This window comes from Saccostrea echinata, unplaced genomic scaffold, assembly GCF_033153115.1.
Source record: "Saccostrea echinata isolate AGI-Se365-2 ecotype Australia unplaced genomic scaffold, CSIRO_AGI_Sech_v1 ptg000060l, whole genome shotgun sequence".
Lineage (NCBI taxonomy): Eukaryota > Metazoa > Mollusca > Bivalvia > Ostreida > Ostreidae > Saccostrea > Saccostrea echinata.
In genome coordinates, this window is record NW_026889809.1 from 1,107,550 (window position 1) to 1,134,974 (window position 27,425).

Sequence of the window (27,425 nt, forward strand, 5' to 3'; positions counted from 1 at the left end):
GGTGTTATAATTTGAACAACTGGCATATTTTATTTATTCCCATAACAAAAATTTTAAATTTTAAAAATTGCTACACAGCATTTTTGCAGATTTTATCAATCACACACGTTCAAAATTCAAACATCGACATTTCCTAGATTGAGTTAACCCGTGCCTGCCTTGACTTCCATCGCGTCCCTGACACCAAGCAGAAGGGACAAAAGAAAATTGATGTAGTAGTATTTTTTATTGCTTTCAAAGAATTTATTTACATTTATTGGATTTAATAAGTTAGTGAAACACAGAGGCGATGCCACGCAGGGCGCTTCGGTGTGTTGTGGACCTTAAACTGAGAGCGGTAAGTATCCTTGTCATGTCCTGTCTTGTTTTTTCAAACCCGCACAAGACCTTATTGTACTACAAGTTTTGCCGACTTTTTTTGACTATTTTAAAAACTTTGAAAACTCACAAAGAGTAAAATCATTTAAGCAGTTTGACAATTTTAGTATAAAATTAAGATACTATTGAAAATCGGATGCAAAAATAGGCCTATACTAATCAATACAGTATCCAGACTTGTACATTATCATGTAGGCATATAACAATAAATATGTATTATAGCGTCTAAATTTTTGGGATGGATGATTGGATGTAAACAATAATTAGACTATTATGCAGTAAATAAATAAAGACCCCAGGATGTTCAGTGCAAACCCTGGATATAGCAATCAGAAATAGTGAAGAGATGTAGAATTATAGTGTTATTGTTCCATGTTGCCATGGAGATTTATTTTCTTAGATGGATGGGCAGTTAGAAAAAGTTTGAAACTAGTACTAAGTATGCATGATCTTCTACCCACTCTCATAACCACTGCAGATTAAAGTAATACTGTGTGTACGTGATATTCTCTAATTTGGACTGTCAAAGAACAAACTTTGAATAATGCATTTTGTTGCACCAGTTAAATTAGAATTCTGTTTTCCCATTGCCCACTCTCTCCTGTTTTTGTGGAGAAACCTCTGATCCTTACCATATATATACTTTACAGAGTTTTCAATTTCTGTTTATGTCTGATTATAAGTTTGTCTATATGTAATTTCAAGAACCTGTATTGGATTTAGATATTTATCACAGGAACACATATTTTGTATTTGTTTATTGACATATCTCTGTTTAAGAGGTAATTTTTTTTACCCCATAGGTGACTGCTCCAGGGGTGTGGCTGCCCAGCAGGGAGGATGTTTATGTCAGCATCAGTCTGTTTGGTCAGTACAAGAATACATGTCTCCTGGAGTCTGTGTTCCCATTAATCATCAGAGAAGACTTCACATTTGAGAAGGTATTACAGCAATAGGATCATGTCATAGATAAATGACAACATTGTAAAATATGTACTAGCTAAATAGGGACTACAATGTATGTAAGGACTAATCAAATAATATTTATCTCATTTACTTGTATTTCACTGCTGAATGGTTATTCAACTTTTAGATTTATAACCAGTAGCCCTAATTCACTCATTAAGATTTGTTTCTTGTAGACCTACTACACTGCCTTAGACCCATCAGAAGTTGTGGACTATTTAGAGGGTAATTATTGAAATGTTATTGCATTCCTATTTTCAATGTTTCAATTTATCACACTTGTCCTAGTAAGCATTTAAAATGATTAGAGATGCAAGAAGAACGGCAATAATTAGTCCTGTATTTGTTCTGCCCAGTAGGAGTGGTATACATTTGATCATGTGTTTTCTTTGGCATAGGACGGTGTGTTTGTTATTTTCAGACTGAAAATCAGAGAATGGTTACTCATTAGGATGAAAAGAGTATTGTTAAAAAAATATTTATTATTTAATTTATGGAAATTTTTCAAACTTTATAGATGAGTTGATTGTGTTTGAGCTTTTACAACTGTCTGAGTTTGGAGGAGCAAACAGACTCGCCTCCTACTCATCAAGTGCTCGTGACTTCCTATATCCCGCCCCATCTCTTTCTCCATGTTATGCCTCAGGAGCCCGAGAAATTCTCTTCCACAGGTCTATTGACTTCCCGGTAAGTGTCTGATTATTGATAAATATCTTACTATCTATTGACTTCCTGGCAAGTGTCTAATGATCATTCAGTAAATATCTATTGACTTCCTGGCAAGTGTCTAATGATCATTCAGTAAATATCTATTGACTTCCTGGCAAGTGTCTAATGACCATTCAGTAAATATCTATTGACTACACTGTACGTGTCTGATGATTTAGTAAATATCTGTTGATTTTCAAGTTGACAGTCCTGGTAAAAAATGTTTTGAAAGGTAAATCATTTTGATTAGTTGATGTTCTCCCAAAATGCTTTGTATAATTCTAATCTAGAATTGTGTTCAAAATGTCAATGTAATATTCAAGGGCATAAGTCCAAAGCTAGAATTTGTCTCCATCACAAACATCAAGGAATCGTTGTCTCCAGAATTAGATGCTTTAGAGGATTCTTTGAGAGAGGAGAGAGTAAGTAGTCTGCAGTGAGTTAACTGACACACAATGTGCATTAAGTTAATATTGTTATTAAGTACATGTACTTTTTTCCTAAACATTTAGAGATCAAGGAGACGTTCCCGATCCCGTAGTCGATCCCGCCCCACGAGTCGCCCTTCATCCCGAGCCTCCATGAGGTGAGATCAATCACTCACAGACCACCCTGGCCTGGAGTGCATCAGAGTTCTGTGTCAGCATAGCACGTTTGTCCACATAATAACATTATAAACAGAGGTCACATACTAATTTTTATTTTATTTTTAATGAGATATTAAAGACTTCTGCATTAAACAAATATTCTTTGAATTTGATTGCCATAATTGTGGGAATTGAAAATAAATGTTGATTTAAAAGCATTCTGTTTTCCATACTCTGTTTTCCATGTACTTAGAGTGGGTTTGTATCTGGATTATAGTAACTATGTGTATAATGTGTATAACTCTCTTCTACTCTTATTTCACAAATACTTATTCTACACTGCTCTCTCTCCCTCTCTCTTTTGGTGATGGAATTTAACTTTTGATTACAAATTGATAAACATATTATATCTATTCTTTCATTTAAAAACAGTCTTATCTCCTGATGTAAGCAATAATACAATGTTAATGTAGACTGTTCTAACAGATGAGATATTGATAGCTTTTGTGTCCACTCCTGCCTATCTCTCACATCACTCTGTCTTTTCTGTAGGACTTTTGTAGACGTGGATCCCGCAGAGGACCTCAAATCCTACCACAAGCCAACCATTTCTTCTATTTGTCATTCTAGGTCACCGTCCCCGGCTGCGCGCTGGAAAAGTGACGACGTGTATGTACCCAAGCTCAACAGCACTGAGGGGCGACCTCCATTTGTTGTTCGTCATGTAAGCGTTACTTATGATGCAAACTGAAATCTCGTCCTCTGTGCAACAGTTACTATTTTAAGTAAGATTTTAATATTATAAATTAACTTTGTTTTTGTGTGTTACTGACTTTTGTTAATGTTTCTTCAGTTAGAAAAATCCCTCATTGGGAGAATCCCAGGCAGCGGTGATGGCCTCAAGGCCAAGACAAAGAAGAAGGTCAAACGTGGGAGGTCAAGGTCGCGTAGTCGATCTGTTAGTGCTATGTCCGACTCTGGTAGGTACCAAATTCATCTTCTAAGACATGTATTGCATTGGTGAATTCTCATGAAGTATATTAAGTACTTCTGAAATTTTTCTGATATGTTTTGCAAGAAAATTCTATTTGCTTCTTGTGTGACAATTCCATACAATTTTCCTAGCGCTGCATGCCTCCGTAAGTTCTCTACCAGAAAACAGATGCTGTGTCTGTAGTACGTACAAAAAACACATGGGGAGGAGATACTGGGGTCACACCCTTAATTATCACCCTACAGGGCTGACCCCAAAGACTTACAATGTCAGAAGACACAGCCCCAAGGTGCCTCTGAACCCCAGAAAACACAGCCCTAGGGTGCCTCTGAGCCCCAGGAAACACAGCCCCAGGGGTTCTGAAAGCCCTCTAGGGTCCAGTCCTGGGAAACCCCTCAGTCCACACAGACATAGTCCCAGGAAGTGCCTCTTTCAGGTAGAATGTTCCCGTTGTTCTTGTCTGGTTTGTTGTTCTGCATGGATGGCACCTCATGAAGGGCGCTGTTTCTTGGGAGGCGTTTTTTTTTCACTTTTTCTTTTGACTCAAGCAGAAGTTTTGTCCCTGTTCAAAAATTGTAGTGAACAGTGAATTTGAATGTTATTATTCTAGTTTATTTGTTTATTTCATCATTTGTTGTGTTTGTTCATTTTTAAATACATGTTTCCATTTCAAGTTTGGGGAAATATCTACAACAGATACCAGTGACTGTACACAATTAAGAATGAGCCCCATGTCATTTTGTCAAAACATATTTTTAAAAAAGGCAAAATGATTTAGCTCCATTTTCAATATATGTTGGAACTCTTCTGCTTATCCAGTGTACTCTGCTAAATAAGTCCTGACTTTATATAAATTCTAGTATATTTCCTCAAACATTGAAGCATGCTGAGAGTTTTGATGTTTTGCATGAATGTTTTACAGGAGGTTACTATAGCGATTACACCAGCTATCCAAGTGTAACTCACAAATACCGCTTAAAAAAGGTAATACAAGTACATGTATTCAAATTTTCTAATATTTGTCAGGCTCATTGTAATTAAAAAGTATTCTTTAAATATTAGTGCTATATATAATTCTATTACTATAGTTTTCTTACATTTTTGGAAAGAACAAACATTATTCAAGGTTTTGAGATCTTGAGGCTTTGTGTGAATATCTAACTAAGGTTTTATGAGGCTTTTTGTGAATATCTAACTAAGGTTTTACAATAATACTTTAGACTTCCTCACTGGACGGTGATGACCCCCTCCCCCGAGCCTCACCCCGGCAGTTCCTCAGTGACGACGAAGGTCTGTATTTATTTTCTTCTCTGTTTATTTATACATGTATACACTTAATATCGTATCTCATTTTGTTGTAGCATTTTTTCCTTCACTGTTTGTCTTATGAACTTATAAAGTATACAGCACTGCAAGAGATTGATGGCTCTGTGCAGTGGCTCTGTACTATTTAGATATTGTGGTCAGATCATGAGATTTTAAAATCGCATATTTTCATAAAGTCAATTTTTTTTTTGGCTTCAGGAAAAACTATGGGTTCATGGGGATTTGATTTTGTGAAGAATTGTTGAGTAGTTATGTATATGACATTTTACATTTTGTGGTGGACATGAATTCATGGGTCTCTTCATTTCTCAAAAACAATGAAAATTACCCCCCCCCCCCCCCCCCCCCCCGAAAATTAGTGATTTCACAGTATTTTAAAATCCATGTATTGTTTAAGATACTAGTAAATATTTAGTAATCATTTTGATGTAATTGGTACAAATTTTACATTTATATCTCTGTCCTGTTGTAGATGCTGAGGTGGCAGCCCTGACTGGATCCGTTGATGACCTTCGCCTGAGTCGTAGATCAAGGTCCCCAAGCCCTTTGCTGTACCGTCCTTCCTTGAGGGAGAGGTATGGCTTACGTCCCTTGACACCAACTGAAAAATTGGATCTTGACCTAAGAGTGGAACAAGCTCTGCGGCGTAGTCGCTCCAGAGAGAGACTGGCAAGGTTGGAGTTAGAACGATCGCGAAGCAGATCTAGGGAGAGATTAGCCAGACTGGAGATTGAACTGGCAGAGAAGAGAAGAGAAAGACTGGCACGAGAGGAGCTTGAGGAGGTGGGGGTTTAATATACATCAAGTTACTCACTTGGTCAAACCCTAATAAATGAAATACCTTGTAAAAATCTAAATATCAACTGTCTTTGATTTTTCTTTTCAACATTTAAATGCAGAAATTTTGCCTCCCTTAAATTGCATTTTAAGGTTTACAAGTATGAATGGGGATAATGCTGCTATATAAAAGTCAGATCTGTAATAATGCAGTGATTAATATGTGCTGGTATATTTTTAATCAAAGGATATATTTTTTTTTTCAGTCTCTCCGACGAGCCCGAGCCAGGTACTTGTATTATAAAGACTTGGAAGATCTTGACTTGGACACTAGGCTTGCCCTGTCTAGGAACTTGTACCTATAGAGGTCAAAGGTTACTATCACACATTAACCTCCCATAAAGTAGATAGGAATCTCCAAGTCTTTCTGTCTGTCTGTCCATGAACTTGTACCTATAGAGGTCAAAGGTTACTATCACACATTAACCTCCCACAAAGTAGATAGGGATCTCCAAGTCTGTCTGTCTGTCTGTCCATAAACTTGTACCTATAGAGGTCAAAGGTTACTATCTCACATTAACCTCCCACAAAGTAGATAGGGATCTCCAAGTCTGTCTGTCTGTCTGTCCATGAACTTGTACCTATAGAGGTCAAAGGTTACTATCACACATTAACCTCCCACAAAGTAGATAGGGATCTCCAAGTCTGTCTGTCTGTCTGTCCATGAACTTGTACCTATAGAGGTCAAAGGTTACTATCACACATTAACCTCCCACAAAGTAGATTGGAATCTCCAAGTCTGTCAGTCAGTCTGTCTGTCCATGAACTTGTACCTATAGAGGTCAAAGGTTACTATCACACATTAACCTCCCATAAAGTAGATAGGAATCACCAAGTCTTTCTGTCTGTCCAACTCTGTGTTGGGTCAAAATAGGAGAAAAGAGCTCAGATTTGATTCAGAGGTTGCTTTAATGAGATTTTGTATTAGAAGCTTGAAAGAAGGTCATTTTGAGATTGTCATATGGGATGGGTCATTGGGATTAAAAGTTAAAGCCACACTGTGAGATTCATAGATGTGTATTGACATAAAATTTATGACAAGAGTCATGACCCTGAACTAAGTCATGTTAATTGGTTAAGTATACAGTCATTAAATTCTTGTAAAATACTTTGGGAATTATTTGGATGTGCCATATTAGTCCCTTATGACAGCTTTAGATTTAACTTGGTTTGTGGTTTAAATGATTTCATTGACCATATATCACATGGCTATTTTAAAAGCATATGAAACAAATCATTAAATTGCATAAACTAAAGTTTCCAAACTAACAACTGAAACAACACAGACAGACTCTAAATAATCTTCCAACTTTCTCTTCCAGCCCAACTCGAGTGCATTTGGACGATGGAACCTATTGGTCTGAAAGAGCAGCAAAATTTCAAGGAAAATCTCATCGCCAGGTGTTTAACGACAGTCTGAGTAAACTGTACTCCAAAATGTACCGCGGGGCTCTGAGGGCGGGGCCGGTCTGATAGTTACCTCATCACTAGATGTTAACTGTGATATTAGATAGTGTCTGTGTATTTATATCTAGGATAAAAGCTATGTGACTACAACCAGTTTCTGTTACCAGAATATTCATGAGAATGTTACTGTTAATTTGTATCTACTAATTGTTGTGTAAAATTTTAATTTCTTGTACCTTTGATTTTTGGACCCGGGTTCCATAACTTTTATCCCTGCTTGGTTTGTTTGACAATACTCCGTAGGGGCCAGTGATTTACAGGGTGTGTTATTTGCTTGGGGGAGGCAAAATTGATACTAAACCAAAATTATTACTTTTCTATTCCATTCAATACAATAGGATGGCTTATAAGCTGATTATAAAGTGAGAGTTTTTAAGTGTCTGATGAAAAAAATTATTCTGATACTACAGGGTTTTAGTTTTTTATTAAATTTATTTATCCATACTGCTTATTTTCAACTAACTTAAAAGAATTCCGTAGTCAATTTCTTTTTTTTTATATACAGCACAAGTCTACACATTATATTAATTAATATTTGATCAATATGCTTTTATTGTATCACCCTAATTATTTTACATTTATTTGTCAGTTAGAAATTAATTCAAAGCAGCATTTAATGAGAATAAATATTTTGTTTATTACATTTTGTTTTTTGTTCATTGAATATAAAGCAGTACTGGTCTAAACTTTATTGAAGTGTCTTGTTGTGGGCCTTTATGTGATTGAAATATAATTCTATTTATTTTGTCTTGTAGCAGTTGTACAACTGTTGTATATCAACTAAACATCACAGATCTGCCGTTATATTTCTTACAACAAATAAAGCGGGTATAGATCTACATGTATCATAGGAACAATTGACGATTTGACTTCGCCAGTCCGGACACAGTTGTAGTTCGCAATACACAGGCCCATAGAACAAGGGGCGTGGGGGGGGGGGGGGGGCATGAAATAGGATTTTGGAGTTTAGAGAGTTTACGTTTTTTTTTTTTTGTTTGTTTGTTTTTGGTTTTGTTTTTTGTTTTTTTTGTTTTATTATTTAAACCATTGAGCTACAGGCCAGCTACAATCATATCTCATTAATCCGAAAGTTAATAATCCAGACGCTTTATCTTCCGGACGAAATTAGGAAACGGAACTATGTCTACCAATAATTAAAAAAAAGTATGTTTCATTAATGAAATATGGAGATAACGAACAGTATTCAAGATCAAAGTCCATTAAAACAATACAAATTGGGAGCAGAGCAAACACGGACCTCCAAAACCAGGGGTGGGATCAGATGCCATGGAGGAGTGAGCATCCCCTGCCGACCGGTCACACCCGCCGTGTGCTCCTTGTCATGATCGGGAAATAACGGAAAAATCCGTCGACAGTTCAGTGTGTAAATAATGGCCTAACAATCAGTATGAAAACGTCAGTCAGCATTTGACTTAATAAATTGTATGTGCTGACAAGGTCATTGTATCGACCGAAAAACTTGCGAGACTGTTGAAATCTTTGTTTCGTCAACTTGTTTGTCAATAACTTACCTTTATTCAGACGATTCAAAAACCTGGACGAATTGCGTGACAACATAACACAATCGGATCAACCAGAATCGACTGTACTTAATGTGAATCTCAAACCTGCAGAAGCCCCCATTGATTGCAGTCGATTAAATAAAAAACACTTTATATGTATGTTTTAAAAAGTGATTTTTCAGAGAAATATATGTACAGCACTTTGACATGATACTCAACTTTGGTAATTTTCTACTTATCTTGCAGCTTCAGACAGAAATAGAAATTATATATTGGTATATTTGTGTTATTTTGAGCCCCTTTAGAATTATCTGAGCAGCAGGCTCTTTCTTTATTTGCAGTAGTATCACAAGCTTTATACTGTTACATGCATCTTGCACTGCACTTCCCCTTTAAATTCTAAAATAGAATTCATAGCTTCAGACTCGATCCAAGAAGTATACACGTATTATCTTTATTTACACGTGGTTTCTGCTTTTAAAATAAAAAAAGTAGATTTCTAACGCCCTCCCGTGGTTCTTAGCCTTGATACAACACATAAGTAATGGATATATATGCCGAATACTGTTCTAAATGTAAAATTTTCAGACTGTTTGAGGACCGTTAGGGCCGAAAACAGTCTAATAATTTTACACATAGAATTGTATGAGGCATATATCTTACTTAAGAGAGCTGGGTTGTAGTGGCCATTTTTAGACTATATTGATCTCCTTTAAAAGAAGAGCTCCATATAAAGATATACAAAAATGATCAAATTTTAAAACTAAAATGTATGAATTTTTTCTTTGCCAAATGATAGTTGACAGCTTAAGATATCATATCTAAAAAAAAAAAGTTATATCTGATGGTTAATTTGTTGACCCCCAGCCTCCTTAAAACATTGCTATTTAAATGTCCAGAAGTTACCTGGAGGAGTCCGATAATTACACAATAGGAGTTCAGGCATCAATAGTTTTCTACCTGAAACCATCTAATAATTAGACAAAAGAAAAGAGAAAAAATTTTTTCTTAAGACAGTAAAATCAGTGAGTGAACTCTTTTGTTTCATTCATTCAGTGGCAGTCGTTTGGCTCAACAGGAACTATGGACAGTGGTCAGGTGATGAAGGATTTTTTTTATGACTCTTTATTGATACGGATACAGTGTTGGATCATATCTTCAAAATGCATTTAAAGTAAAAATGCGGATTTTTATCTAAAGTTTTGATTGGATGATATAATGAAAATCTTGGGTTTTAAAAGTGCGGTCATTGACGAACAAACCTCGTTAAATGAAGAGATTCGCAGACTGGTTCTTTATCAGAAATGAATTTAAATTGGCTTATTCACAGTGCTGTATCGAAAATGCTTTACAAAAATCCGAATGGAAAGTGTTACTTTTGAGGAAGGTTAAAACTCCAGTTTCTTCTTGGATTTGCTATTTTTAACAACTTAATTTCCCCGCGTTCGCTTTCCCTGATTTTTTTCTCCCTAACCTTTTTTTGGTTTCTGGACAAATTAAACCTTGATTTCACTCTAGTTGTTGTTTTTTAGTTTGAACATATTTTATTGTTTATTGGCATGACGTCATAGCAATGTTTTAACCATTAATAAGTCAACTTTACTAAGTGTTCAAAACTTTGTATCGCCTCTTTCTACTTGAAAAACTGTAGTTTCGATAATTTCTTATACCATTATTATACATGTACCCCCCACCCCCGCCTGAAAAGCTGTAGGTAAATAGTGATGGATTGGATGTGTCCTTCCCTCCGTACATCTTCCGTACGTTCGTAACACTTGGGGGTTACCCATCTCTTATCTGCAACCCCTCTTCCACCACTTGATTACATTTAATGAGACTGTCACAGAATCCTTATTAAATGGGTAGTTCCAATGTGCACTTCCTGTTTTTTTTGGATTGGGTAGAAAAATCGGGTTTAACACAGCAAAACATATAGACACTGCCGCCCTTTCCATAACATGGGGTGTATCCATCTCTTATCCGCAGCACCTCCTATACCACTGAATAAAATCGAATGAGACTCTCAGAATCTTCATTACTTTACATAGTACAATTATGCACCTCCTATTTTATATTCTGATCGGACAGCTATTTGAAGTTTCCCATAAAAAAGGATGGAATTTGCAATTATACTCACATGGGAGAGGGGGGGGGGTATCATTTTGTGAGCTCAGTGCTGGTAGTACCTCTAGTTCATTTAAAGCAAAGAGACCCTTCTTATGTACTACTTTAGCTCCTAAACATTTTCATAATACATTGAAACGCTGAATTCAAAATTAAGTTCATTTTCTAAAATATACATTACGTATATATGGCATGCATACGGTATCTTTTAAGTTTTTTGATAAGATCGAAAGAATGTGGACGCATTTAATTTGGATTCGGCAGGAATCTAGGCGCACCCATACCGGGTATGTTAATGCGCAACCTCATTGCATCTTCCCAAGTCAAGGGTTTCTGATCCACTCCGCTCCACATAACGTGGAGTGGAACAGAAACCCTTGACGTGGGAAGATGCCTCATTATCGTTTAAAAATCCAAATTAGTGTGTTGCAATGAAAGAACATTTGAATATATTACCTGTCCATGACCTTCGGTAGTTTATTTACTGATTTATCAAAATTAATTTAAGATAAAGTTCAAATCTGCAATTTTTTTTCTACCATTAAGATTTTAATACATTTGTATTTAGCTATACCAGATTATTTATTTAGCTGTTTACTAATTACGTATAGTGATACTATACTTCGTAAATGTTAAGACATATAAGCTTAAATATTGCTAATTTCAATGTTACGTATCACTTTCTTTTGTGCGTAATTTTCTTAAAATCTGTCCAACTATTTTCAGCTGACCACATTGTCTGCCTGAAACGACATTTACACTAAAAGAATGATTCGTACACTCGATTCCTGCAAATTACACGCCAAATATGCCCATCTTCTTATTTGAGAAATCAACATTGATTTAAATACAGATTCGCTTACATTACAAACTGTAAATTTAGATCTCAAAAATTGGATACATTGACAAACAACGAGATACAATGAAGCTTTGGCACGTGTACGCTGAAAAAAGTAAACTTACTTTTAAGATTTTACATTTTATTTAGCTTATAGCTGCAGATCTGTAGCTCGCTGGTCTGAAAAAATGGGGTTGGATGGTCCCATTTTTTTCCGACCAGCGAGCTACAGATCTGCAGCTATTTAACTTATAAATACTAGTATTAATCAATTGATTTAGCATCTTTGCAAGCCAAGGAATTCGGTCGGAAATTCCTTGGCTCTCGAAAATGATGATTCAGGAAAAAGACTAGGATCACACTCAATGTATATAAGAATAGATATGTTCCTCCATGCACTTCTATTTCATATACTGAATCACTTTCACTATTCCTGAAGTTTGTAAGCCTACCCACAGTCTCCCTTCATTATCCACACTCAGTCCGAAAGGTTTCTCCAGCCCACACTCGTCCACACATCTCAGGAACTGTCCATTCTGGTCTAGAATGTGAAGGCAGGCATTGTTAAAATCGGTCACAATGATCCGACCGATGCGATCTGTCGCAATCTGACAGGGAAGAAACTGGGCTTCCCTCCTGGCTTGTGTTCCTTCGTATCGAAATCGAACACTCCCTGTCGTGCTCACCACTACCACGTTCCTAGCGTTGCTATCAGAGACGCAGATGTCGCCATTGTTATTCTCTTCCACAAAGATTCCATCCTCACCAGCTGTAAGTATGGGGTTTCCTTGATCATCTTTATCGATTTCTTGGGTCACTTTCTGTCCCTGATACCGGACTACTTTGTAATGATTTTGATCAGTTGTATTCATCTCCTGAACTGGTACAGAACAGCCCCAGAGAATGCCAGTGCCGTGGGGTGGTGATCAGTGTCTCTCTTCTACCGTCTCTTACAATGTTCACAGTTCTTTTGTCGTGGTCACTGTAAATCAATTCCCCCTGCTTGGTCAATGATATATCAGGGGGAAATGCTTTACACTTTGTGAAAAAAGCGTCCTGCATAGACCCGTGTATGTTGATACGTCTTATGGTTTTGTCGCCTCCGCGGACCCAAGCTTCTTCTGTTCCAATACAGACCAATGAACCTAAAGGCGTTACACCAGTCGGAATGTCGACGACGCCTCTAAATTTATCTAAATAATTCCTTTCAGATGAAAAAAAACGTCCTCGGTGAGACTGGGTGTTTCTACCAGCGAAGCCTTGTATTCACCTTACTCTACGCGGAGTCCTCTTTCTTGTTTCGTGCTTTGCTTTAAAAATGGAATCGACACATCAATGTCCGTATGAACATCACTATATTCGCCCAGCTTTGATTTGTAGTCTGTGACTGCATGCACTTTCTTAGACTGTAGAATTTCTTGGTTTTCCTTAATTATTTGTTCTAATTTCAGCACAGAACTTTGGAGCATAGACCGTTGTTTTTCTAAGCTTGTTATGCTTATGTTCTTCATAGATCTTAAGGTAGCCCGCACCGTGTCGAAGAAAAAAAGAAATAATTGACTTCATTTCTTCCGATTCTCTTTTTATTTCTTCTTTCTTCTCTAGAGCTTCTGTCGTATCTATGACAGTATGGCCACAGTGGGGGCCCGTGAGGCACCGGAAGCAGACAGGGACATCACACTGTTGACAATGTCCCTCACATCTCTGGTTGGAATGTAATAAACATGAAGGGAGGATATTTTGTTCTTTTCTGTTATGGTAAGAGACAATACTGTGTGTTTGAGACTTCAGACTTTCTATATGGTACCTAATACATCCTCCACATAAAACCACGTGGTACCTGTTATAGAATTGCTGGGCTGGGTTGTCACAAATTTCACAGGTGATCACTTCTTGAGTCAGGGTAGAAGGCGTATCCATCTTTCTGTAAAATAAAAAAAATATGAGCGTAAAATTTCTCAATCTTTAATGTACATTTTTTTCCTCTGATGGATTGAACATTACATGAAATTTGTTCAGAATTACTTATTATCATATTACATTAAAAAATGCAAAAATATCCTTTACAACTTTTATATTCCATCCAATCCCCCTCTATTAATGTAACTCTATAGACAACAACAAATGCCATTCGGCTTTCGAAGTTAGACTTTTTGGAGGCACAAACCTATATATATAGTTTGATAGGGAATCGAGTTATGTCATTGCTTTAAATGGCTCTGCTTTGCACTAAATGTGACAGATAGCAAATTTATATTTCTGGACAATAAAATGCAAAATAAATAAAATAAAAATAAAAAGCCGGAAAAATATGTAAAATTCTAAATATTATAGGAAATCGAATTGTTGTGTCATTATGATACAAGCTTTGGCCTCGAGATTTTTAAAATGCATCCTTGTTTGTAGCTGCAGAACTGTAGCTCTCCGCTTAAAGTATGGTATCTGTTAATTAACCAAATATTTTACTCCTATTCCTGATACTTTATTTACCTTTAGGGCGCATTATTTTAGCAAGAACCCCACCGTATTATGGACGTCGGAGTGCGAATTTTTAAAGCATTCTAAGGCCATATATGGCTGTTTGTAACCGTGGAAAGGTATATAAAATATCAGAAATACAAGTAAAATATGGTTATAGTTAAATAATATAATTTTTCAAGCAAGGAAACGCATATAATACAGAAATAATACCCCAAGTATGGCCGTAGGAACCGGGGGGGGGGCACGGGGGGCATGCCCCAAATAATTTTGCCGATATATGGAATACTATAGAAAACATAGCTACTATAATTATGCTTGTGCCCCCTCGACAAAAACGTATGATGACCTTTTTTTGCTTGTCAAGGAATTTCTGGTAGTTGATAGTGCCCCACCAACTAAAAATGTATGGCTGTGCCTCCTGCCCCCGCCCCCCTCCAACTGAAATTGCTTATATATATATTCTTATCGTGATCTTTTTTTTCTGCAAGGGCTTCATTATCCCCCTGTCATTGTGTAACTTTTGTATTTAAAACCCCCTTTTGATCTTTTGACACATTTTGCAGTCGCGGGCACACCACTGATAATGGCCCGAGGCACGTGGTATCGTGGGAGGGGTGGGGAGGAGTGTCTGCCCCCTTTTCCCGATATTGTCGTCTTCTGTTGTTATTTTAGCACGGAATAGGTTTTTTTGAGTGAAGGCTTTTCCATAATTCCATTAAAAAAAAACTTCTTTTCCTTGTCAAGTTTTATAAGGTACAGTTTTCATGGCTTCTCATCCCCCCCCCCCCTCCCCCCTCCCACAATCTGAAATATGATGCCTCGTATCTAGACCTTTCCCTTTTCATAATTAGGCCATTCCAAGTTTTTTCTCAGTTTAGTGTCCGCCCTTCTATCAAAAACCTTACCTATTCGCAAAAAACACATAATTAGCCAAAAAATAAAACACAGGCTTAGTAATCATGAAAATGACGTCATTCAGAGGATTTGATTTCATGAAAATATTTTTCTCATGGAAAGATCTATTGTTAAACAAAATCAAGGCATTAAATGCTTATAAAATACTATGGATAGATCATTGGAAAAATCTACAGAATTAAAAGGTTTCGACCGGAATAATCAATTTCAGGACTCCTGATTTTGTTTGTTTTTTACTGATACGGGGTGACAAAAACCAAGGCCCACAAGGACGCTAAACATAGAAAAAACTTGGAATAGCCTTATTTTCATGAGATGAATTTTTCCTTCATACTTCGTCTTTTGTATCGACCATTTCAAACAAGGCAGATTTATTGAGATTGTATCAATGGTATATAAATTCATAATGTATATGTATGTACATGACTCGGTGGTGGATCTAATGATTAGAACATTATGGATTCAAGTCAAGTATTACATTGTATAATTGAAAGGAATTTCATCAAGACCGCGCAAGAGAGAAATCGACTTACAAATCAAAATTAATACTAAAGTATTCCTCAGGCAATAAGGTCCACCCACATCTTATAGGAATTTCTCTTGTTTTTGCGCTGATGATTTAATATTCACTTGCTTCCTAAACATCAAAAGCCTTTTATCTCATTTTACAAAAATACATTCTTTCCAAAGATTGAATCTGGATTTGCTAGGGATGTGTGATTTTATCGGTATACCGGTATATCGTGATTTTAAATTGCGTGATAGGTATCGTGATTTGAAGACTAAAATACCGGTATTTAGGTACATATTTATAAATCCCAGAAATTATTCATTTATTTGTTCAATCTTTCAAATTACAATTACATGAAGTGTAAAAAAATGTTGAAAACGGTAAAAGAACGGCATCATAGCATCCAAAATTGCTTCATTTATGTAAATAAAACAATGAAAAATGTGAAGTTATGTTTTTCCAGCAGATTTTTAAGGAAAATTTATGAATATTCATTTAAAATTATTATAAAAATTGCTTGTAAAAATATCAATATCATGATATTATCGTGATATTTTGGGAAAATCTTGATATATCACGGTACGAAATTTTTGGCGATACCCATCCCTAGGATTTGCATAAAAATACAAAATATTACTGTACATCAATATTTTTCAACTTATTATCTTTTTTTTATTATAATTTTTTGTTATACAATTCCTCTGATTTTAGTTAATTTTGGGGTATTGTTCTGTTCAGTAATTTTCAGAAAAAATTCTTTGTAGTACTTCTATATAGCATTTTCAAAATGTTCCTAATCACGTGCTGACTATCCTGCAGAATGCCAGCATTATAGTTCAGTGTGGATAAGAATCCCGCAGTTTTCTGGACTGGAGAGAGGAGAGAGGGGAGTATGTACTGTCTAATAATTATGTTTTCTATATGCTCAAAAGGGCACCTGATCTAGAAATATATAAATAAACGACTCCTGTGTCCTAGAAAGTCTGGTTAAAAAGATGTTGCTGCCAACCCTCATGTACCCTTCCCTTCTGTAAATTTGATATTAACTTTGAATAAGTAATATTAAGTGAATATAAAATATTTAAACTATGTATTAAAGTTTAAATACCCGACAAGTTCCACGAGCGAGCTATTTCGCGTAGGTATTGACAGTCTCTGCGTCCTTGACGACAAATCATTGTGAAATTTCACCAGACCCAAATTTTTTGATCATTGCATTCATTTTGCGGAGAAAAAGAAAGGAAAGATGCCTCGCTTACGATGCGTTGTGGACTTAAAACTGAGATCTGTAAGTATTTTCTGCATGTGTGTGCGAATTTTAAATCTATGAACTCCATAATGACAAACAATACACGTCTTAAATCGATAAAATGCAATACACACTGTGGATTTTTATTGTTTTAAATGGATAGAGATTTATCGACAGATCATTGATTAAGCCATATTGTCTCAGGTACTAAAACTGCTAAAGCCAGAAAGCAGATGTGTTACAACAAGATAGGGCAATTTAAACTCTGTTACAAAAAAAGTTCATGTACACCTAATTTAAAGCTGTCATTTGATATTGATCCACATATCGCCACTCGACTTTACCTGTTTACCTATGTTAGGTGAAGGCTCCAGGTGTGTATTTTCTGAGTCGGGAAGACGTTTGCCTGAGTGTTAGTCTCTTTGGACAAAACAAGAGTACCAGACTCCTGACATCAACATTTCCCTTGTATATACAACAGGACCTCGTGTTTGATAAGGTATTCACTGAAAAGGGGAAAGGGGGAGTCATACACAACAGGATATCAAGTTAAGTGAGGAAGGGGGAGGGTTGGCATTCAGCTCAGCATGTTTGATAACGATATAAGACATGGATAATCATGGGGGAGGGAGTGAGGAGTAAATATCATTGTTTGTACATCAAAATATAAGTTAGATTTAATTTAGCTTTGAAGAAGGGAATGAGCATGTGGACAAATTCCCCTAAATTGATAGCAGTAAACTTTAATTCATTAAAAAAATCTCTCAGATAAATTGGATTGCTTAAAACCAATGATCTTAAGTACTAACTTAGAGTGCTGACTGACTTAATTGTGTTACAGACTTACTACACCTCTGGTTTGTCTTCAGAAGTCCTTGATCGCCTCAGAGGTTAGTGAAGATTTTACCTGTGTATAGATTTACATGTATTTTACCTGTGCATAGATTTACATGTATTTTAATGTTTTCAAAATCTCCTACCAGCATATATAATTAATACATTGTAATTAGGTTCACCCTATAGCATTCCTGAATTTTTTTTTACAGATGAGTTGATTGTTTTTGAGCTGGTACAATTATCTCGATATGGAGGCTCGGTCAGACTTGCCTCTTACTCGGCCAGTGCTAGGGAAGTCCTTTTTCCAATCACTTCCGGATCACTGTATCACTCCTCCCCAATCCGAGAAATACCGCTACGCAGACTTATCGACTTTCCCGTACGTATTTGCCTTAAAATCAAAGAAATCTCAGAAAAAAATCTCATCTTAAATTCTGTAGAATCCATTTTGAATTTTCATCTGGAAAAGTGCTACAATATGAAGTTTCATCAAAATTAGGATTGGAATGTTTATATATAAATGAGTGAGCAAGCAAACATTGCAATAAACACAAAATTTTTATAAAAACTTGAGCAAGATGTGCTGATTTTAACTAATCTGAATTTGCAACAATGTTCCACTATAAAGGAATAACTGTGATAATAATCTGCTCCTCTATTTGTTTAAAGGGTGAAAATCCAATCTGGTTAGAGTTTTCTACAGTGACAGACATTACGGAGACTATTTTACCCGAGGTCGACCGAATTCTCTACAGACCCACAGTGACAGAAACTGTATTATACAAGCCTATTCTGACAGACACACTACTCTACAAACCAACAGATAGGTATGGGTTACGTCCCCTGACAGCGTATGAGAGGTTGGATCTAGAGAGAACAGAGCGTGCATTACAACGCAGCAGATCTTTGGAAAAAATAGAACTAGAACATCTCAGGGCCCTCAGCAAATCTCGAGAACTTGCCCGACTTGAACAAGATCTAGAGGTCAAGAGACGGGAAAGACTCGCTAGAGAACAACTCGACGCAGTGAGTATATCTTAACTTCAGAATGATTTCATAACCTTTTTATAGGAAAATCTCAGCTCTAAGGAAGCTCAGGTATAACTTCAATCTATGCAACCTGTATAGGTCAGTCATAATAACTCAAATCATGGAGATCAGTATAACTCAAAATTCATAGAGATCAGTATAACTCAAAATTCATAGAAATCAGTATAACCCAAAAATCATAGAGATCAGTATAAATCACATTAAAAGGAAGTCAGTAAATAACTACAGTATATACAATGTATTTAACTAATGTCTACTGAGAAAGCTTTGCATCTCTGCTTGGAATTTTACCTTGTACCCTTTAAAGAACAATTCAGTCCCTTTTTTTAATCAAGAGTAAACTCGCAGGCTCATACTCAGTATGAATATACACCAGGTACCTAGGTAACATTGGAGCAAATATAATTCACAAAGGTAAGATTTACTCAAATGAAATACTTCTACAATATACAATTACTTATACAATATACAATACTTATACAATATACAATACTTATACGTATACAATACTTATACAATATTTTAACTTTTCAGTCTCTGCGTTTATCTCGAGCCCGGTATCTGGAGGACCTGGAACTCGACAAAATCAGACTGGCACGTAGAAATCTTTACCTTTGATTAACTCAGGTAAGCTTTTATAACTCTCTCTAATAGAATATATATAAATATATATAATATGCCAGTACCTAGTACATTTACCTGGCTGAAAACATGGTTATTCCAGCCAGAATATTGGATGGAGACAGATTCAGTAACATATACTAGTATTTAATTAAAATCCCTTCCACGAGATATCTCCTATTTTTATAATAGTACTCCTGTTATAAATTTTTTTGTATTATGTATTTTATATAATTATGTATGTATTGTTTATTTCCTGAATCTTCTTAAATAAGAGATGTTTAAATGTTGCTTAAAGTGCACATTAATTGTCACCAAATAATTGCCTCCCAAAATTTAGAGGATACATGTAGTATACTTTTTCAAAGCAACATAATTTCCATTGAAAATGTCAGATTTAGTCCGCACTGTGCATTATATGGTCAACTAATATTCGATTATGCAGTAAAACATGCTTTTAGCAAAGTGCCAGAGACAAACAATATTAATTCAATCTCATTGTATCATGTAAGCTCATTACATAAAGGCTTTAAAAAATCAATTTGCTGTAAGCATGTTTTACTCTAGATGGTGACAATTTTTTTTGTATCCAACCCAAGAATTTATTTCAGGCCTTAAATAAAATGATGAATGTTGACTACACAGACGATGTCAATAGATTTAGACGAGGACTGAGGATCTAGTGATGTGAAGTAGGCCTCCATCTTTGTTAGTCTGTCTGTCTGTGTATCATCACTGGTCTAGGACCTGAAGGATATTTTAGGATAGTCACTTCTTGTCCAGTGGATAAAATTTGTAGTCTGTAGTCAGTCTTGTTCAACCAAAGTCAATTGCTGACTTTACTTTTATTAATGCTAGTGATCTTTTGATATTATACCTGGTAATACACATGTATTAATATTTAAGATTTCATTAATTTTTTTGAATTGATAGATTATTGTTATTCCATATTGTCTGTTTTTATTATATTATCATTAACACAGCTTGAACTTGAGGACATTTTTGGCTGGAATGTTGTTGCATAATATTGATAAATGGAGTCCAATATCAATGTGATCTTTAATTGTAAGCAGAAAAGATGTTTAACTGACCAAGCATTGATCAGGACATGATTGACCAATCATTGATCAGAACATGATTCAGACCAATCATTGATCAGAACATGGTCACATGGTACATATCCTATACACTTGAACCTTATGATGAAGCCATTACACAGTTTCATTGTGCAAATTGACTGATTAAAGAACAACGAGATTAAAACTAAAAATCAAAATACAGATAGTGTTTATTTTTAGATGTTGTAGTTTTATCTTCTTTTTATAAATATATATACTGTATGAAAGGTCATTCATTATGATGAAAATGTGACATTTAATAACCTAAGTTAAATCAGGATCTGAGCTTTCACTCCAAAGATTTCTAATTATGATTAGAAATAGATGTCTAATTATGTGGGCATTGAGTTAACACTTCTACCTTCAATTATCATTCAAAGGTTCTTTATCAGCAATGATTATTTTTTCGTTAGACTGTTAATATTTCAAATATTTTTTTGTAATGATTCATACATATGTACTAATAAAAAAATACACTGTTAATGATATAACTCATTTCTAGCTTGCACTTTTGTTCAGCAGCTGTAAATTTGGTGCTAACCACAACAGCTGTACAATAGAGTACATTTTATGTAATTCAGGGTATAATATTGAGTTACTCTACAAGAAGTCTTCAAACTTACTTCTATAAATTACCTTGTTATTGTAATGTATTTATTGCATCCTAATTGTTATCAATTGTTTACAGTGTTCTTTTTGCTATTTTTAATATTATACATCTATATATATTTATCTTTTAGAATCTTTTCATTAATTAGCAGCAGTAGAAATAAATTTTTATGAATTTCAATCTATTGTCTTGTTTAATTTCCATTATAACAAGCACAGTCTAAGAGTATATTGCATTAGCAATACTAGTCCCCTGCCAGCATGCATAGTCTGGTTCCCCTCGAAAGTATTTAGTTATAAAATATATTTGCTCAATGGTTAGGATTTCTATTCAATAATAGAGAGCTTAAATGGCAAACAAGTTAAACATGTACTATATGAAATCATAGACCTAAAGATTTTTCCTATGTATGCCTATGTAAAACTTTAATTCTCCATTGTGGCCCCACCCTACCCCAGGGGATCATATTTTGCACAAACGTGAAACTACACTACCTTAGGACGCTTCCATATAAATATGACCAATCATGGCTTTGCTGTTTTTGAGAAGAAGATTTTTAAAGATTTTCTTGTGTATTAATTAATATTCCTATGTAAACCTTTGTTCGTTCATTGTAACCCCACCCTACCCCGGAGGGTCATGATTTGAACAAATTTGAATCTACAGTCCAGAGGATGCTTCCATATAAATTCGACCAATCATGGCTTTGCTGTTCTTGAGAACAATTTAAAGATTTTTCCTATGTATTCCTATGTAAAACTTTGTTCTCTCATTGTGGCCCTACCCTACCACCGGGGGTCATAATTTGCACAAACTTGAAACTATTCTACCTGAGGATGCTTCCATATAGATATGACCAATCATTGCTTTAATTTGCTGTTCTTGAGAAGATTTTTAAAGATTTTTCCTATGAATTCCTATGTAAAACTTTGATTGTCCATTGTGGCCCCTCCCTACCTTCGGGGGTCATGATTTGAATAAACTTGCATCTACACTATGTAAAGAAGGTTTAACATAAGTTTTAATTTATTTTGGCCCAGTGGTTCTTGAGAAGAAGATTTTTAAATGATACCACCAATTTTTACTTATTCTAAATTATCTCCCTTTGAAAGAGGGCGTGAGACTTCATTTGAACAAATTTGAATTCTTTTCACCCAAGGATACTTTGGGGCAAGGTTGGTTGAAATTGGCTCAGTGGTTCTGGAGAAGAAGTCGAAAATGTGAAAAGTTTACAGACGGACAGATCTAGACGGACTGCATGCAGACAAAATGTGAATAACAGACTTTATATATCTAGTTCTAAATACAGACATATCATGTGTTCTGTATCAATAAAGAAGTCAACTGAACATGGACCCTGTGCCAGTGGAACAATTGTATCAATAGAATATGACTCTGCCTACTGTTTCGTTAGTGACTTTTGGCCTCCGCCTGCCTCCTCATGGAAAGACAGATGTCACTCATGGCCCCAGCCTCATGTTGTTGATGATATAGTAAAATATGGATGTCACTTTGTAGCAATTGGACATAAGCTAGGAAGTCATGAAGACCATGAATGGAGAATTTCTTTCTCTCTGACAGAACAAAAACTTGTGTATGCAATGAATCGCTGTCAATTCTTAACCTATGGCTTACTTACATTGTTCTTAAAAGAAATAATTAACAATGGAGTATGTGATGATGATAAATTACTGTGTTCCTATCACATGAAGACAGCAGATTTCTGGGTGATTCAACAAAATACAATCCCTTATTGGTGTCCACAAATTCTCCTTGGGAGTTTCTGGGTCTGTTTTAAACTCATCCTCAAATGGGTGTATGAAGGGGTCTGTCCTAACTTTTTCATTCCAGGTAACAACATGTTTCTGAATAAAATTCATGGTGAAGCACAACATCAATTATTTATTAGACTATATGGGTTGTATGAGAAGGGTTTAGCATTTCTGCTACACAGTCCCTCCATTAAGTCTTGTATTATAAATGTCCTACATAACCCCAGACTCTCCATCTGTACAGATGAACATTCTCTGATTTCTGAGATTGAGTTTGATAGAAACCTATATGGTGAAATACACCGATATTACACAGTATTCAAACTGGACATACAAGGCTGTATGAGATATCTACATAAAACAGAACGGATGATAGGTTCATCCCTCCTGACACAGTATCAAGTCCAAATGCTACAGAAACTTACAGCTTCTGTCCTTCAGCTAACTGTTTTTATATTTCACATGGAAACTTACATACATAAAAACAAACTGAGGTATAGAGCTGACAAAATCACCTGTCACATGCTGAAATTAGCAGCCAAGTTTGCTTGTATAACTGACATGCTGTACATAGCGATGTATTATTACAAGACACTTAGGTACATGGAAGCTTTATCTATTATAGAGATGATCAAGGTCAAGTTAGCATCGCAATATGTGATGCATAGATCAAATGTAGATACAGAGATGTATACCGAGGCTTTAGGGGGACAGTCCTGGTCTAAAAAGATGAGACAGGCTGTAGCATGGGATATCGGACTTGACATTGAAATCCATTACATCAGTGAATTGATACCAGAACAACAGTCTGCTCTACAGAACTACTGCCCTTCATTATATGTCCCACCCTTAATACTCTTATACATGTTAGAGATCTTGTGCTACAGACATGTAGACACAATGAGAGCACAAACAGCTCCAGATGATCTACAGACCCTAGTTTACTATGATCAGGGACAGCTTATACCTTTAGATCTCAGAGACATATCGTGGCAGATTCTGGGGATCTGTCAACAGGTGACAGGAAACCTCCAGGCTGCTCTATACTCATACAAACAATCTCTCAGGCAAGAACCGTTCCACAAAATACGCACAGCTATAGAAATGAGAATACACGAAGTGTGTCTACAAAATCAATAAATTAGTAATATAAATGATAACTATTTGTAGTACTGTTCACCTGATAGAGTTTATAACCTTTATCATGTACATTGTATTTTTTGAAGAAGATGTTAATCAATGCAAAATGAAAAAAATGAACTTTTTAAGCTTTCAAAAAAAAAAAAAAAAAAAAAAAAACCAAAAAAAAAAAACAAAAAAAAAAACAAAACAAAAAAAAAAAAAAAAAAAAAAAAAAAACAAAAACAAACAAACAAAACAAAACAAAGAAACAAAAACAAAATAAAACAAACAATCAAACCAAAAAGAACAACAACAGAAATTATGAAATATGAAGATAAGGAACAGTATTCAATCTCGAAAGTCCAATGAAACGATACAAATTTGAAGCAGAGCAAACACGGACCTCAAAATTTAGAGGTGGGATCAGGTGCCATGGAGGAGTGAGCATCCCCTGCCGACCGGTCACACCTGCCATGTGCTCTTTGTCATGATCGGGTTATAACGGAGAAATCCGTAGACAGTTCAGTGTATAAATAATGGCCTAACAATAAGTATGAAAAACGTCAGTCAGCATTTGACTCGATGATAGGTTGCATGTGCTGACAAGGTCATCTGAGTATATGTATGATAGTTATACATGTATTGTATTTTGTTGTGGGTTTTTTATTATTAGGGTGTAGTTGTAAAATTAAATCATACAAATAAACAATATATTTTTTCAATGTGTACCAGGAACAATGTAACATGAATTAAGAAATAAAGTTCACGTTTTCATGAATGTTGCAGAATAACCTCCGAGATCGAGAAACTTTGTTTGAAATTTAAAATCCGAGGCATTAATCAATAGAACCCTGTCCAGCACCAAACCACTTTAGCAAGTAGAATATCAAAAATCTTTTAATAACAACTTGCCTTCTAGATGCAAAGAAGCAGAGAAGATATTCAATTAAATATTGCATTTTACTATAGATGCAACAAAGCCAACAAAGGAGTTTCCTCCCCTGATCAGATGGCAGGAAGTTCCCTCATTATCTCCATATCCTCATGTTCCGAAACAGCCAGCGGTTAAAAATGAGAAGAAGGTCTGTTCAGTGACCACATTTGTAAGTCTGACCTCGTTAACTTTTCATGAGGGCTTCTTTGACGAGGATTTGGGAAGTAGCTCGAGACGAATCTTGTAGAACTTTCCCTGGCTTTCGCTGGCTCCATTTCTTCCTCCTCATTCGCTTCAGCAATGCAAGGCGTCTTCCTTGCTTCCCTGACAATCAACATGGCGGAATAAATCAAACATTAACTATATAAATATTGCTTTAACTGTTGTATTTTTGTGTACATTTTATGCAGAAGCAAGAAAAGCAACATAGCTACTTCCTTTATTTGAAAAGAATCTACAGACCAATTCTATAAAATTGTGTCTCCTTACACTAGTATCACACAGCAATAATAAATCATAGGGTAAACCATAGCTTTAGTGCATGGTCTCTTAGAAATGACTTAACAACGTGGCATGCTTTATAGTGTGTTTATTTACATTATTGACGCCACTTGATAGAGCAGGTTCTGAAAAATTTCTTCTCGTATTTTTATTAACAGTCTGGAATTTTTACCAGTCTCTTCTTCAGTATAATCAGCTTATTCAAATAATTAACATCTACAATATATCTTCCAATAATTACAACAAGTTTAAAAAATAGTTACTGTGTGTTTACTTATTGATTAAGAACATTTACATCATGCATTAAAAAAGTGACTCCATACTACTATCAGATTAGAATAGATGTATCATTATAATGGTATACACACAGTTACACATAAAATGAAGATTTCTGGACTAGATATAATGTAAAACAAGGCTTTACTGATTTTACATACTGTATAAAAGTTTCTTCCAAGTACCTTTGTACCTGATAAGAACTTTTATCCTATTAAAAGAATTATCATAAAACAAAATTTATTACAATAACAGGTTTCAGATTAAATGGAATCACTAAGTGAAAATATTACTATACAAATTAGTTATGGTTCCCCTATTATCTTTCATTGTGAATAATCTCCTTAACATTCATTACTAAGCAGAAATAATACTACAAACAACTGCCTCTGACATACCAGCTTCTAAATAATAAAAGTTTTTTGATATAAATAAATGTGAAATTTATTAGTATAATGGTTAACATGTGGTTAATACATGTATATTGTTTTTACTCAAAATACGTTAAAAACATTGAAATAAAATCACCTTAAACATTCCTATTTCTAAACTTTATTAAATATATGTGACATACAAGGTTATTAAAATAAAAATGACCAATAATTTTACACAGGAAATAAAAGTAGATTGATGTCAACAATACTAAAAGTAGATTGGTGGTCACAGTTAATAAAATATTGTATAAAAATATAAATCAGAAAATGATTTTAAAAAACTCCAGTCTCATTCATTTTGATTATCACAGGAAGATGTTGATATACAAAAACTGTTACTCATAAAATGAAAAATAAAAATTTAATTGTGAATATAACCATGGCAAGTTGATGTTTCTGAAGGATTGAACTCTGGTGTAATGGACATGACAGAAATATCATTTGGCACTAGTGTTTGCTAAGTATTGTGACATAGAACAAAGGATTGCATAGTGAAGTGCATACATAGAACCAGAGGATTACATGCTACTATAGAAACAGATCATATCCTTCTTCATTGTCTCAACTTTTATCCTCAGTGGCTTTATTCTGGTCCTCACTTTCAGGTTTGTTTGTGTCCTCACTATCAGTTTTGTGTGTGTCCTCACTTTCAGTTTTGTTTGTGTCCTCACTTTCTGTTTTATTTTCTACATTGCTGTCCTCAGTAACATCACTTTGGTCATTTTTGGCTTTGCTTGTGTCCTCATTTCTTTTATCATTGTCTATATCATTGTCCTCAGTGATTTTATTCTGATTTCCACTTTCTGTTTTGTATATGTCCTCACTTTCATTTTTATTCATGTCTACATCATTGTTCTCTGGTATATTATTTTTATTTCTACTTTCTGTTTTGTCCTTAATTCCAGATTTATTGTTGGTATTCTGGTCCTCAAGCTTGTTTGTGTCCTCAGTCACTCCCTCACCCAGTATACTCTCTATAACCTCCTTAATCTCTTCTTCCTTGTTTGTATCAGTCACTTCATCCTCTTTTATTCCCTCACCCTCTATACTCCTCATGTCCTCCTTAATCACCTCTTCCTTGTTTGTATCAGTCACTTCATCCTCTTTCTTTCCCTCACCGTCTATACTCCTCATGGCCTCCTTAATCGCCTCTTCCTTGCCTGTATCAGTCACTTCATCCTCTTTTATTCCCTGACCCTCTATACTCCTCATGTCCTCCTTAATCCCCTCTTCCTTGCTTGTATCA

At 35.3% G+C, this 27,425-nt stretch overlaps 4 protein-coding genes across 8 annotated transcripts; 3 read left to right on the plus strand and 1 right to left on the minus strand.

Annotated features, from left to right (window-relative positions):
• The first annotated feature begins 138 nt into the window (after positions 1 to 138).
• On the plus strand, positions 139 to 7,866 carry LOC133174995 (spermatogenesis-associated protein 6-like). 5 transcript variants are annotated; one of them, XM_061310088.1, is made up of 13 exons: positions 139 to 337; positions 1,182 to 1,319; positions 1,521 to 1,569; positions 1,862 to 2,031; positions 2,376 to 2,474; positions 2,565 to 2,638; positions 3,192 to 3,363; positions 3,493 to 3,619; positions 3,765 to 4,069; positions 4,854 to 4,923; positions 5,432 to 5,742; positions 6,003 to 6,025; positions 7,119 to 7,866. In XM_061310088.1, the coding sequence occupies exons 1-13, from the start codon at positions 290 to 292 to the stop codon at positions 7,267 to 7,269; spliced, it is 1,737 nt and encodes a 578-aa protein (XP_061166072.1). In that variant the 5' UTR covers positions 139 to 289; the 3' UTR covers positions 7,270 to 7,866. The 5 variants fall into 5 exon arrangements, 4 of the variants coding, with proteins under 4 accessions (XP_061166072.1, XP_061166074.1, XP_061166075.1 ...); XM_061310090.1 differs by having other exon boundaries at positions 3,270 to 3,363; positions 7,119 to 7,865; XM_061310091.1 differs by lacking the exon at positions 3,765 to 4,069 and adding an exon at positions 4,556 to 4,617 and having other exon boundaries at positions 7,119 to 7,862.
• A 5,310-nt stretch (positions 7,867 to 13,176) lies between these two features.
• On the minus strand, positions 13,177 to 13,668 carry LOC133174890 (E3 ubiquitin-protein ligase TRIM45-like). The gene has a single exon (XM_061309994.1). The coding sequence runs from the start codon at positions 13,666 to 13,668 to the stop codon at positions 13,177 to 13,179; it is 492 nt and encodes a 163-aa protein (XP_061165978.1).
• A 3,159-nt stretch (positions 13,669 to 16,827) lies between these two features.
• LOC133174880 (spermatogenesis-associated protein 6-like) lies at positions 16,828 to 21,291 on the plus strand. The gene is made up of 7 exons (XM_061309987.1): positions 16,828 to 16,943; positions 17,266 to 17,403; positions 17,746 to 17,794; positions 17,951 to 18,120; positions 18,411 to 18,767; positions 19,326 to 19,418; positions 20,024 to 21,291. The coding sequence occupies exons 1-6, from the start codon at positions 16,902 to 16,904 to the stop codon at positions 19,407 to 19,409; spliced, it is 840 nt and encodes a 279-aa protein (XP_061165971.1). The 5' UTR covers positions 16,828 to 16,901; the 3' UTR covers positions 19,410 to 19,418; positions 20,024 to 21,291.
• On the plus strand, positions 19,468 to 24,052 carry LOC133174891 (uncharacterized). The gene is made up of 2 exons (XM_061309995.1): positions 19,468 to 19,542; positions 22,376 to 24,052. The coding sequence occupies exons 1-2, from the start codon at positions 19,468 to 19,470 to the stop codon at positions 24,050 to 24,052; spliced, it is 1,752 nt and encodes a 583-aa protein (XP_061165979.1).
• The last annotated feature ends 3,373 nt before the right edge of the window (positions 24,053 to 27,425 follow it).